This window comes from Lepus europaeus, chromosome 2 (assembly GCF_033115175.1).
Source record: "Lepus europaeus isolate LE1 chromosome 2, mLepTim1.pri, whole genome shotgun sequence".
NCBI classification, from domain to species: domain Eukaryota; kingdom Metazoa; phylum Chordata; class Mammalia; order Lagomorpha; family Leporidae; genus Lepus; species Lepus europaeus.
The window spans coordinates 150,961,181-150,979,009 of NC_084828.1; the positions used below are offsets into that span (position 1 = coordinate 150,961,181).

General features: G+C 54.4%; 1 protein-coding gene across 1 annotated transcript in view; it reads right to left on the reverse strand.

Annotated features, from left to right (window-relative positions):
- The window catches only part of SH3BP5 (SH3 domain binding protein 5), a 56,578-nt gene extending 44,067 nt beyond the window's left edge, over positions 1-12,511 (reverse strand). Inside the window, exons 1-2 of the mRNA XM_062214868.1 lie at positions 12,291-12,511; positions 10,603-10,665 (exon numbers count right to left, since the gene is read on the reverse strand). Coding sequence (XP_062070852.1) covers positions 10,603-10,665; positions 12,291-12,428 — 201 coding nt within the window. The 5' untranslated portion in view covers positions 12,429-12,511. The remainder of the gene's footprint in view (positions 1-10,602; positions 10,666-12,290) is intronic.
- Positions 12,512-17,829: the final 5,318 nt, after the last annotated feature.

Consider the following 17,829-nt stretch of genomic DNA (forward strand, 5'->3'; position numbering starts at 1 on the left):
TCAGACTATGCATTCCCCCCAACACATACCCCAAAAACTATCTAGGCTCATAGGCTCCAACTCCAGATTCTTGAATTCCAATCCTGGCTCTTGACACAGCGGATACAGCTGCTGGCTGGGTGCAGGTCCCGGCTCCACTCCCAATTCCAGCTTCCTGCTACTGTACACCGCGGGAGGCAGCAGGTGATGGCCCACGGACTTAGGTCCTGTGTGGGAGACTCAGATGGAGTTCCAGCCTCCTCACTTCCACCTGGCCCAGACACTTACAGCATGAACCAGCAGATGGAATCAATCAGTCTCTCTCTGGCTCGCTGGCCCTCTTTCAAGTAAAATATAAACCAAAAATTTCTTAATAAATAAAATCCTGGCTCCACCACCCACTGGCTGTGTGACGTGGGAGAACTCACTTAACATCAGTGTCTCCACTCCTCTCTCGCCAACATCCTCAAGAGCTGTTGTGGGAATAGAACAAACTATGTGAACCAGCAGGCACAACACTTCACATATAACAAGCTCGCAGCAAAGAGTCGCTCTTTCTAGGGGATGCCCGTACTCAATAAATGACAGAGCAGGAAAGGTAAACCCAACACTACGTGCCAGGCACTTCACGACCAGCCCTTCACTCAACTCTAACTCAACTTTTACTCAATCCTTAACAGCCTGGCAAGGTTAAGCCCCATCCTCCCCCTTTTAAAAGAGGACAGGAGAACCCAGCAAAGCTAAGACAAACTTGCCAAGACTGCAGGCTGATTAAGAGACAGAATTCAAAACCAGCTCTCAGATGCTATTAGCAAAGGAAAAAAAAAACCTTTCCTACACTTTTCTGACCCCATGTTGTAAAGCATGAAAGTGCGGTTTTAACAAGTTCCATCCAGGCGAGCAGAGCCAACTGCTAGCAAGTGAATGCAACACTAGACCTCCACCTCCCCAGAGGCTGCTTGTGTGTGGTTGCCCAAGACCCCGCCTCCCCAATTTATAAAGTCTGCCTCACTACTGTGCCCTTGGCCCCAGGGTCCACTGAATTTTTCTCAGACAACATTTTTAAGAAATGGGCAGAGTAGCAAGACCTAGGGCACAGCTAAACACTGTCCCTTTGCTTTTTACCGGGGCCTGCTTATTTAACATCACCCCAAGCCCTAGCGAAAGCCTGGCCTGGCCAGCTGGTGAACCATTAAAGCACCTGCCAAGGAGTGGAATGTGGTTGTGAAAGCTTCCTGAGAGAGGGAGGGAGGGATGGGGAAGGAAGACACCCTCAGGACTCAAACGCAGCCAGCGCGGCTCCAGGGTCACCAGGAACATGGCGGTCTCCAGTTCCCAGGCACTGCACCTAGCAAGAGGAATCCAAATTGGAGTGGGCTCCTGCTTGGACCAACAGAGGATGGCCCAAGTGCCACCTGGAAGGATGGGGTACCTGAGGCCCCCACCCCACATTAGAAAGGTCACACGCCCTGGTTGACCACCGCAGCGGAGCTCCCAGGCAGCGTCCACGACAGACAGGTGCCAGGGCCACCCTAGATGCCCAGCGCCCCGCTGGCCGGCAACTACCACTGCAGAGATGTCCAGCCCGAGAGGCGCTGGGCAGAGACCCCTCCAGCCCTCTCCCAGCTCCCGATCCACAGATCACTGCTGGGAGCCACAAAGGTCCGCAGAAATAGAACCCAGAACAAGGAGCAAGGACAACACCCTCACTTCCTCTCTTCCCCCCAACCCCAGCAGAGCCAAAACCAAGGAAGTAAACACTAGATCCGCGATCCTCCGAGCTCTCCAGCCGGAGCGGACACCAGGGCGGGCGCCCACCGAGAAGGCCAGAGCCCATGCATCATGCCCCTGGTGGCGTCAGATGCCAGGCACACAATCGCCGTGTTTGTAAGCAAGGGGGCCAGGCTGCGGTCATCAGTGACTGCCGGCGGCATTCCCATCATGTCCCCCTGCCCGCAGCCTCTGTATCTCTCAGATAATCCGGCAAAGGAGCAGAACAAAAGCCTTCCCAGCTTCCTTGAAGGAAACGCCGAGCTCTCGATGGGCTGCTCACGCCTGGGCAGACACAGCCAGGACGCCCGCTAAAGGGAGATTTAATTTTCCTCCGGCCACACACGCACCACCCCACAAGCTGCGAATCCCCACAACAGAGAAGGGGACAGAACAGCTCCGTGTGGAGAGGCTACAGTCCACAGGGCCCCCGGCGCTCTGTGAACCTGGGACTTTGAAGATTCTCAGCAACACCTCCAGCCACCCCCACAGTCGACATGTCTTCTTTTGGGATGGGGACCCTCGGAGGAGAGACACCTTGGGAAGTCACGTGACGGCAGAAATGGCTGCTAACGGCAAGAGTCTGCGCATGCGCCGTGGGTTCCTATCAGGGGTCCTGGACAGTCTGCGTTAGCTTGTGGGTCTCTGTAGCCCCAGAGGAAGACATATTGAATTTGCGTGAGGCAACAGAGTCCAGATTCCAGTAGTAGGTAGGTATTTCTCCGTTCTAGCCAACAGCCCAAGCGAACATGGCTTTGCTAAGGCGGCCGCAAGGAAAACACGTGTGAGAGAGCCACTGAGATAGGAGGCTGCCAGGGGCCCGGCAGGTGCAGCTGCCACCAGCGACGCCGCCATCCCTCATGGGTGCCAGTTCCAGTCCCAGCTGCTCCACTTCCAATCCAGCTCCTTGCTATGGCCTGGGAAAGCAGCAGAAGATGGCCCAAATCCTTGGGTCCCTGCACCCACATGGGAGACACAGAGGAAGCTCCAGGCTTTGGACCAGCCCGGCTCCAGCCGTGGTGGCCATGTGAGGAGTGAACCAGCGGATGGAAGACACATCTCTCTCTCTGTAACTCTGCCTCTCAAATCTTTAAAAAAATAAAAAAGAAAAGCAAGGGTGCTTACCCTCAAACGCACGCACTAACTGAATAGCTACTGTTCGTAGCTGGAACACCTCTTGATTTCTTTGTATTTTATAAGAAAGAGTACAGCAAGTGTTTCTTGGCTCTCGACAATCCCAAAATGAGCCTTTAAAGCGCTTTGCCTTCTTCCATGAGTGACCACGACCACAGCCTAACAAGGCACTCATTCACCGAGCAAACCCATGAACACCAGGCAGAAACCTCCAACTCCAAGTTCTTCCCATCAGCCTGCACAGACCCTCAAACTCCTTCCATAAAAATCCACCTCTTTCCCTACTGCTGCCCCCTTGCCCGTGAGAGCTGTAAAGTGTGCTCACTGTAGACAATTCCGATAACGCCAAGAGTAAGAAATCACATCGTCAGCACTCTGAGCGACACCAGGGACCCGCTGGGGACATCAGAGGAAGCACTGTCCCCGAGCCGTGCTTCTGAAGCTGTGCGGTGAGGCAACCTCCCCACGCGCGCGGTGAGGCAGGGCTATTGTGGAGCACAACAAAAGCCAGCAGACTGAAATGTCCCGGCAATGTCAAGTCTGGAATTCCCAGACTCGCTCGCAATTTCTTGCATTTGCTTCCCTTTAACTGCCAGCGAGCAGTCCACATTCCTCAGCCCACACTGGGAGTTAACTCTGGTCTAGACCTCTGTCTCACGTGCACACATTCTTTTACTACACATAGGGTTTGTTTGGTTTTTTTTAAAGATTTTTTTAAAGGATTTTATTTATTTATTTGAGAGGTAGAGTTACAGAGAGAGGGAGAAACAGAGAGAAAGGTCTTCCATTCATAGGTTCACTCCCCAGTGGCTGCAACGGTCGGAGCTGCGCCAATTCAAAGCCAGGAGCCAGGAGCTTCTTCCCAGTCTCCCACACGGGTGCGGGGACCCAAGGATTTGGGCCATCTTCCACTGCTTTCCCAGGCCACAGCACAAAGCCGGATAGGAAATGGAGCAGCCAGGATTCGAACCGATGCCTACATGGGATGCCAGCACTGCAGGCAGTGGCTTTACCTGCTACGCCACAGCGCCAGCCCCTGCACATATGGTTTTACATACACTTGACATATACCTCCATGAGCTAATGTTTCCATTAATTAGTTCATAGCAATTTATCCATATCCACACACATCATCTTCAAGATTTTATTTGAAAGGCATAGTTATGGGGGGAGGAGGAGGAAGAGGATGAGGAGGGGAGAGGAGGAGGGGAGAGGAGGAGGAGGAGGACGATGACAAAGAGAGATCTTCCATCTGCTGGTTCACTCCCCAGATAGCCACAACAGCCAGGGCTGAGCCAAGCCAAAGCTAGGAGCCAGGAGCTTCATCGGGGTCCCCCACATGGAGGCAAGGGCCCAAGCACTTGGGCCATCTTCCGCTGCCTTCCCAGGCACATTAGCAGGGAGCTGTATTGGAAGTGGAGCAGCCGGGACTCAAACCGGCGCTCATACAGAATATCAGCATTGCAGGCAGTGGCTTAACCCACTGCGGCACAACAAGCCACACACATCATCCCTTCTAATGTGAGGGGCCACTCGACATGCTAACACCCCATGAGGGACGGAACATGAGCCAACACCTCCATAAAGTGTGTGGGAACAAGGAGCAGCACGGGGTTGTCTCACCTGTCCCCAAGGTCAGCCCGGGGACAGACGCCTTCCCAGGGCCCTCTGCTCCACAGGGAGTACACCCATACTCTTTATGCCTCTGTGTTGCTCTCTGCAAAGCACAGGCAGTAACAGCCAACCCATAAAGTGACGCCGTGAACTCAATGAGTCCACCTGTGCAACGTGCTCAAAACAGGGCCTGCCACGTAGTAGACGCTCACTGTCACTGGCTGTCATTGCCACTATTAAAGGACAGGAGACAGAACAGGCAGCAAAGATGGCCAGGACCCAGCCCAGAGCAGCCCTCACCTCCCTACACCAGAACCCTGGCAGCCACACTGACTCATGGCTCACTAAGCACCACTGCCTGGGATAAAGAAACCCAGACACAAAGACATTAAGTAACCTGTCCAAGGTCACTCAGCTGTTAAGAAGCAACCCGGCTGGTACTCATTCACCCTACATCAAACATCAGAAGAGTCACTCTAACAAGGCGGGGCTCAGGCAGTAAACAAACACATTCTGGTTACTTGACAGCCAACACCGAGCCCTCATTTACAGACAAAGACATGGAGGTGCAGAGTCAGCGTGACCCACAGCGGGCGAGGGGTTTGAAGCCAGCCAGTCTGGCTCCAGAACCCAAGCTTTGTCAGGGGTCCCGGGACGTAGCCACTCGACAGGTTTCAAATGGCTCCCCAATTCGCCTACCTGCTTGCCCTCAAGTTGGGGAGCGGTGTGGTGGGGTGGGGACCACTGAAGCACAGGCCCTAAGCCCCACCATGAATGGCCAAACTTCACATCCAAGGTGGGGCGGCAGCAGGTGCACAGGAAAGCCCGCAGGTGTGTTTACCTTCACAACAAGCCCATTACCAAAGCAGCGCCAGAGGCGATGTCCTTCTCCACTCCCAGGTTGCTTTGGATGTTAGCTGACCCTCTCAATGGATTTGGGACTCTCTGGCCTCCCAAAGGGAGGTGCCTCCTCCAGCACCTCTCACTCCACGGTTAAGTGCACGGTCCGCCATAGACCCCAGCACCCAAGGGACTTAGCTCACCAGGCAGGGTGCCAGGTTCGTTCACAAAGACTCTCCCAGCCCAGACAGGCAAGGCCCAGAGTTTGGTGCCTGCTTTAACAGTTGCTCCTCATTTCCCTCATCCATCTACGGCTTCAAACATTTCCTCCCCCGGTGCACCCCACACATGTGTTCATGCGCCCAGAAGGGGCTGAAAGGAGAGCGGGCGAGGACACGGTGACACTGGCCTTGGAGGAAGGAAGTCTCCTCTCCTGCTGAACCCAGAGAATCCACTGGCGAGAAGCCAGGCTGCTTCTGCCTCCTGCCTCTGGGTTTGCAAGCTCCCAACAGGGCTGTCTGGTTTGTGCTTTGTCTTCGAGAGAACGCATCTGCTGGTTTCTGGAGGGGGCAGGCAGATGTGCGCCCAGGCTCGAGGCAGGTTTGGGGGAGCACAGATCACCCAGATCCCAGTGATCTTCCAGCACATTGTGCTCACTGGCCCGGAGACCGCCCCCACCTGAGCAGGGAGGGAAGCCCAGAACACTTCCAAAATTAACTGCTTCCACCTCCCGGGGAAGGGCAGGCTGGAAAAGCCAGCTTTTCATCACCCTGAGCCAACCAGGCGCTGCCGTACAGCCCTCCTCTTCCTCCTTAGACCACTTTTCCGCCCCAGAACAGCTTTGGAGCTAGCAAGGACAATGAGGAGAACCCCGCACTTTGGGGTTAAAAAAAAAATCTACACATAGGTGCGTGCAGAATACCGCAAACCGTGATTCTCAGTAGACTTCGAAAATCTCTGTGTGGCGTCTGTTTAACAACCCTGGGAAAAGACGACGGCTCTATGGCACGTGCATTTTTAAGTCACATCCACACGTTACCTTCTATGTCATCTCCTGGCAGCGCAGTCACACACCTGCGTGACCCGCTTCTTGGAATCGGCTCCATCCCTTCTATCCATCACTCAGCCACGCCGGATCCCTGGACCCCCGGCTTGGACTCAGCCAGCCACACATCCACTTAGCACTGGCCGTTTCCTCTGTTTGCAACGTTCTCCCCTCCATATGGCCCCAAAGTCCACTCTCTCCAGGCCAGACTTGATACTGCACCCCCTCTGCCGCCTCCTTCTGTGCCTCACTCGTGCCCTTAGCCGACACCCCATGTCACCTACTGTGAATTTCCAATGTTTCTCATATTCCCTCCACTTTGTAATGTAAGTCTCAAGAGGACAGGGCCTCCAGGCCCACGCTCTTCACTGAGCTCTCCCCAGCACCCAAAACTGTCGCTGGCGCATAATCAATAAATACTGGGTGAATTAATACTTAAAGCTAAGCTATGTGTCTGTGGGAAGACATGTTTATTTTCTTAAGCGAAAACACTGGGCTCCCATCCAAAGGCCTCTCTGGCTCGCTCCGATACAGATCAGAGGGCAAAAGGGGACCCGGCGCTGTCCACAGAAGGACAGAGGCAAACCGGGGCTGCAGGAAGAGGCAGAGACGGCTGCGTGCGGAGGTCTTTGCGTACCTCCGACGTCAGCCGGCAGCCGGGTCAGGCGGCCACGTGCCCAGGAGGTCAAGTCCAGGAGCCGTGCCTGAACCCAAGGGGCAAAGGTGTCGCTGCCACAACCCGGTCACCAACTTGGCTCAATCAGGAGTCAAAGCCAGGAACACTGAACGCTCCAGCTCACCAAGGGAAGTGGAGGCAGCGGCAAGTTCCCCTCCCCGGGGGTCCTGAAAGTACACAGGAGGGGTCTTCAACAAGTTCACGGAAAACATGCATCATCTTCCAGTTCCCTTTGTCCGTGACCTTCTTGGAGTATTTTTGTATGGTCGATCCTCATTATTTTGGGGTTCCATATTCATCTCCTCACTGTAATTTAATTTTCCCCTTCAGAGGCAGAGAGACAGAGTGCTCCCATCAGCAGGTTCACTCCCCAAATGCCCAGAGTGAGTGGGGTTTAGAGAGCCAGAGCCCAGAGCTGGAAAGTCAACCCAGGTCCCCCACCTGGGGATGGGGGTGGGGGCAGGAACCCCATCACGTGAGCCATCACTGCCTCCCAGGGTCTGCGTTAGCAGGAAGCCAGAGCCAAGGAACAACAAGCGCTCCTAAGCGGGAGGCAAGCATCTTAACCACCAAGCCAAACGCCGCCTCCAACACACCAAAACGGACATGGGGTAGAGCGGCACAGTGGTCATGTCACAGCTGAGGACGCCCACATCCCACACCACGGCACCAGTCCCAGTCCCCCTTCCGATCCAGCCTCCTGCTACTGCAGCCTGGGAGGCAGCAGATGATCACTCAAATGCTCGAGGCCCTGCCACCCACGCGAGAGCAGTTTCACGCGACTGCGGCTTCATTGGTTTTGCTTTTAAAAGTGGCCCATGAGGCTGCACTGCCCTGGAGAGGCCAAGTCCAGGAAGCAATGACGATAAACTCAGGGACATGAAGGATCTTCAAATAGAAGCCCGTGGAAACACCGTGACCCACAGCCCGCAGGAACTTAACTCCACGCTTCCCCTAGGAACCAGTGCTATTCGGCACTTGCATCTCTATAGGATACAACTTGCGTTGAGTGACGAGACCCATAAAACGGCCGTCTTCCTGTCCCGATCACACCTGCCCTACCCCGGGCCGCCGCTCCCAGCACACGCGCGTCCTCTCCAGTCTCTGTCACCTGGCTCTCTGTTCTCCCGCTGTGCTTAGCACGGTCAGTCCCTGCCCCACCTCTCCCGCACCCACAAATCTGCAGGGGGCCCCCAGAGCGCCCAGGGCTTGACAGAAGGGACAGACCCCGGCAGCCTGACAAGGTCCACAGAGCCTGTACGGAGGGCACCTCCCACCTGGCTCCGTGTGAGGCTCGCAGCAAATACCCATCAGGCCTTGCTACCCTGTGCCACACGTGGCCAGTGAGCCCTGGAGACAGGTCCCCAGGGAGGGGAGCTGAGGACAAAATACACACAGACCCTTGAAGACTTAATGCAAAAGCCTAACGCACTACCACGGTGATTTTGTCATAATGAATCCATGTTAACACGACACCAAGCTACGGCTTTTTTACTTTTTAACACGCCTACTAAGGAATCTCTATTCTGTGGCCTGGCCTGCTCTGAGTCAGTCTGGGTTACAACACCACCGCGAGGAGGGCATCTAGTGCCACCGCCCAGGCCCAGCCACCACCACCACCACCACCACCCCCCCGCCGGCTCGCCTTATACATGGTCCAAGTACTCTCTGGGGCCAGGCAGGAAACACCTGTCCCACGGCTTCCTGTGACACACAAACACCTCCGGGCATCCACAAATGGACTCGGAAGTCAGCGTTGAAAAGATGAACCAGTTTCACCCCCTAGCAGACAAGCACCATGCAGGCTGAGATGTGGGGCCACCTCGGCACGACCTACAGCAGTGGCCAGCACGGGGCAGGTGAACAGAGCGAATCGACCAATCCTTTCCTTTTGGGGGGGGGAGGGGCGCAGACAAACTCCAACTTGTCTGCCACATTTGGGATGACAGAATATGTGAGACCCATGAGAGACCTGGACAGTGCTGGGCCTAGGACAGGAGACTGGCTCCGCCTCATCACTGAGCCGTGAGCCCAGTATCCATGCCTGTCCCCTCTCCAGGCTACTAGAACCTTCCACAGTGATAGACGTGTTTTGTTTGGCCAATCCAGTTGTCACTGAGCTCCTGAAACGCTATCACTGGGACTAGGGCACTGAATTTTTTTTAGCTTACTAAATAATTTTAATCTGAAATTCAAACCACCACACGTGGCCCGTGGCTACCCTATGGGACAGCACCGCTCCACACTAGTGATGGGATGGACGAGATAAAGTTTACAAAAAACAAAACATCACTGTGCACACACTACAGCCCCACAGTTTGCTGGGGACAGCAGGGGTGCTGTGGTTTAAATTCCCCAGGGGCCGGCACTGTGGCATGGCAGTAAAGCCGCCGCCTTCAGTGACCATATGAGCACTGTTTCAAGTCCCAGCTGCTCCACTTCCAATCCAGCTCTCTGCTATGGCCTGGGAAAGCAGCAGAAGATGGCTCAAGTCCTTGGGCCCCTGCACTCTTGGCTCCAGATCGGCGCAGCTCCGGCCATTGCGGCCAGTTGGGAAGTGACCCAGCGGATGAAGACCCTTCTCTCTCTGTGCAACTTTGCCTTTCCAATAAATAAATAAATTTTTTAAAAAGATGTATTTATAAGAATTCCCAGCCTGAGATTCAGAGAGCCCAACTCAACCAAGTCAACCCATCATAAATGAGAAACCAAGAAATAGTGTGCACAGGAAGGGAAGGGCAGCGGGGGTTCCTGGTTCCTAGGACGGCACTGAGGACCCCGCCACAGGGCTGCACGTGCAGCCAGTGAGTTTCTGGCACATTCCACTCCTCCCTCCCACCCCCGTGCGCAGGGGCCAGGTGTTGTCTGACCTTGCCAGTGACCTCTGCGGCGACACAAGCCAGTTCTCCCCCAACAGCGCCCTGCATTCTTCCAGCTCTGTGTCCCCCCACAGGCCCCGATACGTGCAGGGGTTGCTCAGGTTTGCTGGGGACGGAGAAACCAAGACTCAGGGGGCGGGGCGGCTGTGCAGAATGCTCACAACTGGTTTACACTCAGGTCAGAAGAAACTCTCATGAAATTCCAATCAACTTCTAGTCTCCCAAGAATGTTCCCAGCAGGAAGCCCGGCCCAGCCTCCACAGCTTTTCGTTATCATTAAGATTAATTACATTCCGCACACAGCAGACAATGAAGAAATGAGCAGGGACGCGGAAGGGGGAGGGGGGAATTATCAGGACAGGAAAGCCAAAAACTGGAAGACCAGGAAAGGGCCCGCCCTCAAACACTTGGGCGATTCTGTGAGCTCATTCCTTCTCCCCCGTTAAAGGGCTCAGCCGCTTCTCTGCTCAGTCCATCCAACTTGGCCAGATACACAGAAATCCGAGGCTTGAAGCACTGCGTGATGCTCCACACAGCCCTGGGTTGGGCTCCTCTGGGGCTTCCCCACTGGAAATCAGATCCACATGCGTCCCGCCCACAGGCTGGGCTGGGGGGCCCCAATCACCTCCCAGCCACGTGCCAAGAACAGGGACCCAGCTCCGCACCTCCAGTTCAGTCTCCCGTCTGTTGATATCATCCGTGGACTGATTTAACTTCTCCAGTTCTCCCTAGAAGGGGGGAAAAAAAAGACTTAAAAACATCCGTCTCCGGCATAAGCTGGTCCAATATCCTGCAAAGTTACCCCGAGCCCAAAGCAGAGGAGGGTAGCAGAGTGAGACCGCTCTCCAGGAAAACAGCAGAGGCTTGGCTAAGCTGGGCGAGTGAATGGCTGTCAACATTTCTAAAAGCCCCTCCACTACCCCAATGGGTGTCCCGGGATCCCAAGGTCAAACACCTCTTCCAGGTTTGGGCCTTCAGGGAAACCTTAGCAGCCCAATCCAAACAACAGCGTATGCCTTAGAGCAAGAAAACAGTGAAGGCGGTGGCGGCCAAGCCACAGGTATGATCAGACTCAAGGAAGCCATTCAAACCCAAAGGCAGAATTCACTCATCAGTGCTTGTCTATATTTTTCAATTCCTTTTCCCACTGGCCACTGTTCAACCTAGCTACCTGGTTTTTAAAAGGAAAAAAAAAAAAAAAGAAAAAAAAAATCTTGCTTTAACCCAGATTCCTTATATTTAAAGAATACAGGAGTTGGCGTTTCGTAGAAAGTTCCCAACCTGAAGTTGGCATCTTTGCTCTGCGAACAAAGCACCTGGCTAACAGAAGTCCACACCAAGAACACAGGATTTAGCCATCCAAACCCACGATTTTAATTAATACAATTCCTAACAGAGTGGGTTTTTCCCCTACCTGATCTTTTATCTTGCTAATCTGACAAAAACAATTCATTTAAACCCCAACCGCTGAGTTAAGTGCGCTTTAAATTGATCTGTGCGCTGAAAAACCAATTAGAGCTCTAGAAACCGCAGAGCAGGCTTAAAACCTGTATTTTTTTTTAAAGATGATTTATGGAAAGGGTATAAAACCGGGTCTTGGGAAGGAATTTGCTGTGCTTTTTCGCTTGAGGGGTGAAGAGGTTAAGCTGTCACTCCTACACGTCGGCTTGGAAATCGTTTTTTAATCACCCCTCCTGGAAATGGAGACGCAGGAAGCAGGGCCATTCCGCCCGCCGCCTCCACCGCGGCTCCGCGCCTCGGCTGTCCCCAGCTCAGCTCCTCTCCACGGGGAAAAGCTGGGTTTTAACCCGCTGCAGGTCTAGCGGGACGCTACGCCAGGGGGACAATACACCTCTCGGGCTGTGGACAATGAACCCACCGGGCTGAGAGGGGACTCTGGCCGGGCACCTCGGCCAGGTGACAGCTCGAACCCGGCCCGGGCGCCCGCCCACGCTGCGGGAGAGGACGACGCCCACCCGCCCCGGCCGCCCTCGGCGCGGGCGCTGCGGGCCAGCGGGCCGTGGCGCCGTGAACCAGGCTTGGGGGGTACCCCGATACCCGCGTGGCGCCCCCGCCCCCTTTTCCCTTTGTTGCAATTCGCCCGCCCCACCGCCTCCAGGTACCCCGGCTCTGCGGGAGGACCCCCGCCTGCAGTCAGGCCGCATCCACGCGGGCACAGCAGCCTCCTGACGGGGGTGGTTAATAATAATAATAATAATAATAAAGGCTCCCCGTCCGACCCTCTCGCCCCGGGGCTGCGCGCCAGCGGCCGAGCGCGGGACAAGCGTGTGCACCGCCTCGGCGGCAGCTCTGGCGCAACCGGCTGGCGAGGCGCGCGCGCCGTGCGCCCTACCTGGATCCGGGGGTCCACCTCCTCCTCCTCTTCCAGGCCCTGCTCCATCCCCTCCTCCGCCACCTCCTCCACGTCCCGAGCGGGCGGCAGGGACTCGGCCGGCTCCTCGGAGCGGCTCCGCTTCGCTGCCGCGTCCATGCGAGCAGCGCCCGGGACGCCCACGCGCGGCGGACGCTCGAGCGCAGCAGGGGTCGCGGCGGCGCAGGCTCGCCCAAGCCGCTCCCCGCCCCGGAGCCTGGCAGCCGCCGACGCGGAGGAGACGCGGCCGCCCCCTTCCTGCGGCTGCGGGCAGCGCAGCGCAGTGCCGCCCCGCCCGCCGCCCGCGCTCGGCCGGTGCCACAGCCCCGGGCCCGTCACAGACGCCGGACGAAACCTGGGCCACTTCCTTCCCTTGCTCAGGCCCCTGGACCCAGAGCACGGGGAGCCTGGTGGCTGCAGCCACCGGAAGATTTCCCGGAAAAGGGAGAGCAAGGGGCCGTTCTTGCACGCACGGGGCACGAAGAGGAGCGCGCGGCAGCCCCTCGCGGGATTCGTTGTCCTCAGACCCCGCACCCAGCCGCAGGCTTTCCTGGGTGTGTGCTCCTACCTGGATAGCCAGCGAGCACGAAGAATCTAGCCCGATGAATGCAGGGCCCTGGCTTAGTCTTTTCAAAGCCGGGGGGCCCCCTCTGGCAGAGGCTCTGTGAGCTGGGGAGGTTTCCTGCACACACACCACCCCCACCCCCCCGTGGGGACCATCACAGGAGGGCCACTGTGATGCTGGACGGGTGAGATCAGAAGGGGGTGGGGGTGGGTGAGGACAAGCTTCCCGGAGACACCAGTGTCATTCTGGGAGCCTGTGGTCAAAGCCACCTTTGGGAAATCTACTTGGGATGGGTGCCCTCAGATGCTAAGCTAAGGGACTCTTGGACTCTTCCTTGCATGAGACCACCCTGCACCTGCTGGCCGCGTGGGGCGCTCTGAAAGCTGGGTCTTTGCCCCTGGGGGTAGTGCAGGTGTATGCCATGGGTGTGTTTCAGAAAAGGTTCCACCTGTTCTGTCTTCTTTAAGGATGGGGTGAGTCAGCAGTTCTTGAAAGTTGTTCCCAAACTCCAAAGACATAATTGCTTTGGAGTTTGGGTTTTCCAGTAATAGGAGGAGGCAGGGACAAGGGTGACAGCAAGTGTCACCCAAAGACACAAGACCCAGCAGCTACTGAGCAAGTTCATCCTGTCTCTGAATACCTAAGGGGCAGAGGTTGAAAAGGAGAAATGCCAAGTCGGCCCTGACAGTAACTGCCTCCCAGGAGGTGGGACCCCAGCCTCCCCACGATTCTACACCACCGGCTCCACCCTAAGCTGAGAGGTGGGGAGTGTGGCTCCAGAAGGCTCTATGGGAGGTGGGAGCTGGAGCTTCAGACTTGCGTTGTCTTTTTCGGAGACCTGGGCCGGCTGTAGTGTTAATCCCAACGGTGTTGCTAAAGTTCAAAGGAAAATAAAGCACAAACAGTGCTGTATGTTTTCTCTTGGTACCTATGCATGCTTATAAATAAAAGGAAAAAATCCAGGAGGAGTCATACCCAAGAAAGACTGGCTACCAACCCTGGCCCAGGGAAAAGGGGCAGGGAGGGGCCCAGGATTGGCTGTGCTGGGGCTTGGAGGCAAAGTGGACTCAGCTGCCCAGAAATGCTTTCGTTTTGCACATTAGTATTATTAAAATTTTAAAGTCAAAACAACACATACCATAGTCATTCTCTATTGTTGTGTGGCAATATACCACAAATGCAGTGGCTTAAAACAACACTCAAGGGGCCAGCACTGTGGCGTAGTGGGTAAAGCTGCCACCTGCAGCGCCCCCATGCCATATAGGCACTGGTTCAAGTCCCGGCTGCTCTACTTCCAATCCAGCTCTCTGCTATGGCCTGGGAAAGCAGTAGAAGATGGCCCAAGTCCTTGGCCCCTGCACTTGCATGGGAAACCTGGAAGAAGCTCCTGCCTCCTGGCTTCGGATCGGCGCAGCTCGGGTCGTTGTGGCCATCTGGGGAGTGAACCAGCGGATGGGGATGGAAGACCTCTCCTTTTCTCTCTCCTTCTCTCTGCTTCTCTCTCTCTCTCTCTCTCTCTCTCTCTCTCTCTCTCTCTGCCTCTCCTCTCTCTGTGTAACTCTGACTTTCAAATAAAATAAATAAATAAATCTAAAAAAAAAAAAAAAAAGTAAAAACAAAGCTCATGGGGCCCGGACTGTGGCATAATGGGTAAAGCCGCCACCTTCAGTGTCGCCCTCCCATATGGGTATCAGTTCAAGTCCCAGCTGCTCTGCTTCCAATCCAGCTCTCTGCTATGGCCTGGGAAAGCAATAGAAAACAGCCCAAGTGCTTGGGCCCCTGCACATTGGGGAGCTGGAGGAAGCTCCTGACTCCTGGCTTTGGGGGCTGTCGTGCCCGTGTGGGGAGTGAACCAGTGGATGGAAGTCTCTCTCTCTGTCTCTGTGTCTCTCCTTCCCTTTCTCTAACTCTTTCTTTTTTTTTTTTCTTTTTAAGATTGATTTTTTTTTGAAAGGCAGAGTTACAGAGACGCAGAGACAGAGACAGAGAGAGAGATCTTCCACCTGCTAGTTCACTCCCAAAATGGCAGCAACAGCTGGAGCTGGCCCCAATCCAAAGCCATGAGCCAGAAGCTTCTTCCAGGACTCCCATAAGGTGCAGGGGCCTAAGGGCTTGGGCCATCTTCCACTGCTCTCCCAGGCCATAGCAGAGAGCTAGACCGGAAGTGAAGCAGCCAGGACTCGAACTGGTGCCCATATGGGAACGCTGGCCTTCAAACAGATAAATAGATCTTTTTTTAAAAAAATAAAAATAAATAAATCTTCAAAAAATAAAAAACCGACAACACTCATGTCACCCAGGTCTTGGGACAGCGTTCAGGCATGGCTCACCCAGGGTCTCTCAGGAATTCACTTCTCCCAGTTCTGGAGGCCAGGAGCCAGAAGGGAGGACACCAGCAAGGCCAGGTACTGCTGAGGACACGTGCCAGGGCTGCAGGCCGCCAGCCTGTCAGTGCTTTCTTGGGTGTTGGAATGAGGTCTAGATTTTACTGGGATCTCTACCCCCTGCCCTCTCTCTCTCTGGGAAGATTTATTTATTTATTTGAAAGGCAGAGTTAGAGAGACACGGAGAGATGCTCCATCCGCTGGTTCACTCCCCAAATGGCCTCAATGGCCAGAGCTGGGCCAGGCCAAAGCCCGGAGCCAGGAGCTTCTTCCAGGTCTCCCATGTGGGTGCAGGCCATCTTCTACTGCTTTCCCAGGCCACAGTAGAGAGCTGGATCAGAAGAGGAGCAGTCAGGACTCAAACCTGCGCCTCGTTGCCAGCCCCTGGGATCTCTGTTACAGGGCCACCAGTCATTGGTGAAGGCTGCTAGTAAAATGGTGTGGTCTTATCTACGGTGCGATCTACACCCTGACAGCATCCTAGGCTCTAGCCCCCACCGCCATTGCTGGAAGCCAGATGATACATGGCCCACCCCTATCCTAATGGGATTTGCTGCTCCTACTTCCCCGCCCCAGCAAAGTTTTAAGAGGACCTGTTCCTGAACAGGTGCTCTTGATCTCTCTCCCTCTCTCTGTCTCTTGATCTCTGGATCACTCTCTTACACTCTCCCTCTCTTTTTCCCTCTTCGCCCCTTCCCCCCAATCTGTCTGGTTCCCCCAGTAAACCTCTCCCTTACTCCGGTGTTTGGTGTGTTTTGTGGCAGCCTTCAAAGGCTGCACCTTCCCACCTCTGTGTCCCGGGACACGAAGCGTTAGGATCTCAGCCTGTGTTCTGGGGAGCTCACACATTCAGTGTATAACAGAGTGCTTGTGAGACAAGCGAAGGCTGCACATTTGTTTCAGCTGGCACACCCATCAGGAGCAATGGGCCAGAGCCCTGGACATCTCTGAGACCTTTCACAGTGTTTGAGAGCTCCAAATGACCTCATGCTGAGACAGTATCTGCCAGTTCCTTTTACCCTCCAGCCCCCACCCCCTGAGTTGGTTCAATTCCAGGTGATAACAGAATTTGGAGAACACAGACCAAAAGCTGACTCTGGCAGGATTCCGGGGCCGGGTTTGCTAAGTGAGAATGGCTGAGTGAGAGCCACTAAGAACCAGGGAGCCGCTGTGTGGTTACTTCCCCACTTTTGTACCCAAGTTCACGTGCAAATGTACCGCAGGTTCCAAGGCTTTGTTCTAGCTCTGGGTGGCAGGGAATCCCGATGCTTAGGACTGGAACCCAGAGTCAGCCTCACTCCAGGCCCAGGGAACAGCTAACTTCCTGCCGGACTTCCTGATCCCAGTGCAGCCGAGGGGCCTTGCTTTCAGCTCCCCGCGGCTGCGCCTCTTCGCCTCTCTTTGTCTTTGCATGATAGCCTGACCTTCCTATCTGTCTTCACCAGCTGTTTCAGGGCAGCCTCTTGCCCCCTTCACAGGTAGACACGGTGCCTGCCTACGTGGCATTTGCCAAACTCTCATTTTTACACAAGTGCACACTTGGAATTTTCTGGAAGTTTTGTGACATGTGATACCCGAACCGACTAAAGGCAGAAGTTACAAGATGCCAGCTGTCTTTCATTAAGAAATTTGCAGGGGGAGGACATTTAGCCTAGTGTTTGGGATGTCTCATATCCCATGTCCAAGTGCCTGGGTTTGAGTTCGGCCCCACTTCCAGTCCAGCTTCCTGTGGATGTGCTGGGAGGCAGAGGTGATGACTCAAGTACTCGGGTCTTTACCACCCACATGGGAGACCAAGACTGAGTTCCATGGGGCCAGTGCTGTGGCGTAGTGGGTAAAACCGCCACCTGCACTGCTGACATCCCATATGGGTGCCAGTTGCAGTCCCAGTTGCTTCACTTCCGATCCAGCTCTCTGCTATGGCCTGGGAAAGCAGTAGAAGATGGCCCAAGTCCTTGAGCCCCTGCCTCTCTGTTTCACACTTTCTCTCTCCCTCTTTTGTCTCTCAAATAAATAATTTTTTAATTTAAAAAAAATTGAAAAATGTAAAACAGTATCTTCCTCACTATTTGTTTTGTTTTGGGAGCTATTTTATCTTTTCATTTTGTAAACTATAGTTATTTTCATAAAATTATACTTGTATTAACAAGTGATAGATTTACTTGTTAGATTAATTCATTTAAAATGTTTTTAATTTTTGTGCAGTAGCTACCAGGAAGTAAAGCTACATAAACAGAAGTTCTTAGGGATCATCAGTCATTTTAAAGAACACAAAGTTTGGGAACCTCTGATCTACAGAAATGGATCCTGTAGTTCCAGGTTTTCTTGTTTAACTTGTCTTTTTTTTTTTTTTTTAAGATTTATTTATTTATTTGAGAGGTAGAGTTCCAGACAGAGAGGTCTTCCATCCACTGGTTCACTCCCTAAATGGCCACAGGGCTGGAGCTGGGCCAATCTGAAGCCAGGAGCCAGGAGCTTCTTCCAGGTCTCCCACATAGGCGCGGGGCCCAAGCAGTTGGACCATCTTTTACTGCTTTTCCAGGTTATAGCAGAGAGCTGGATTGGAAGAGGA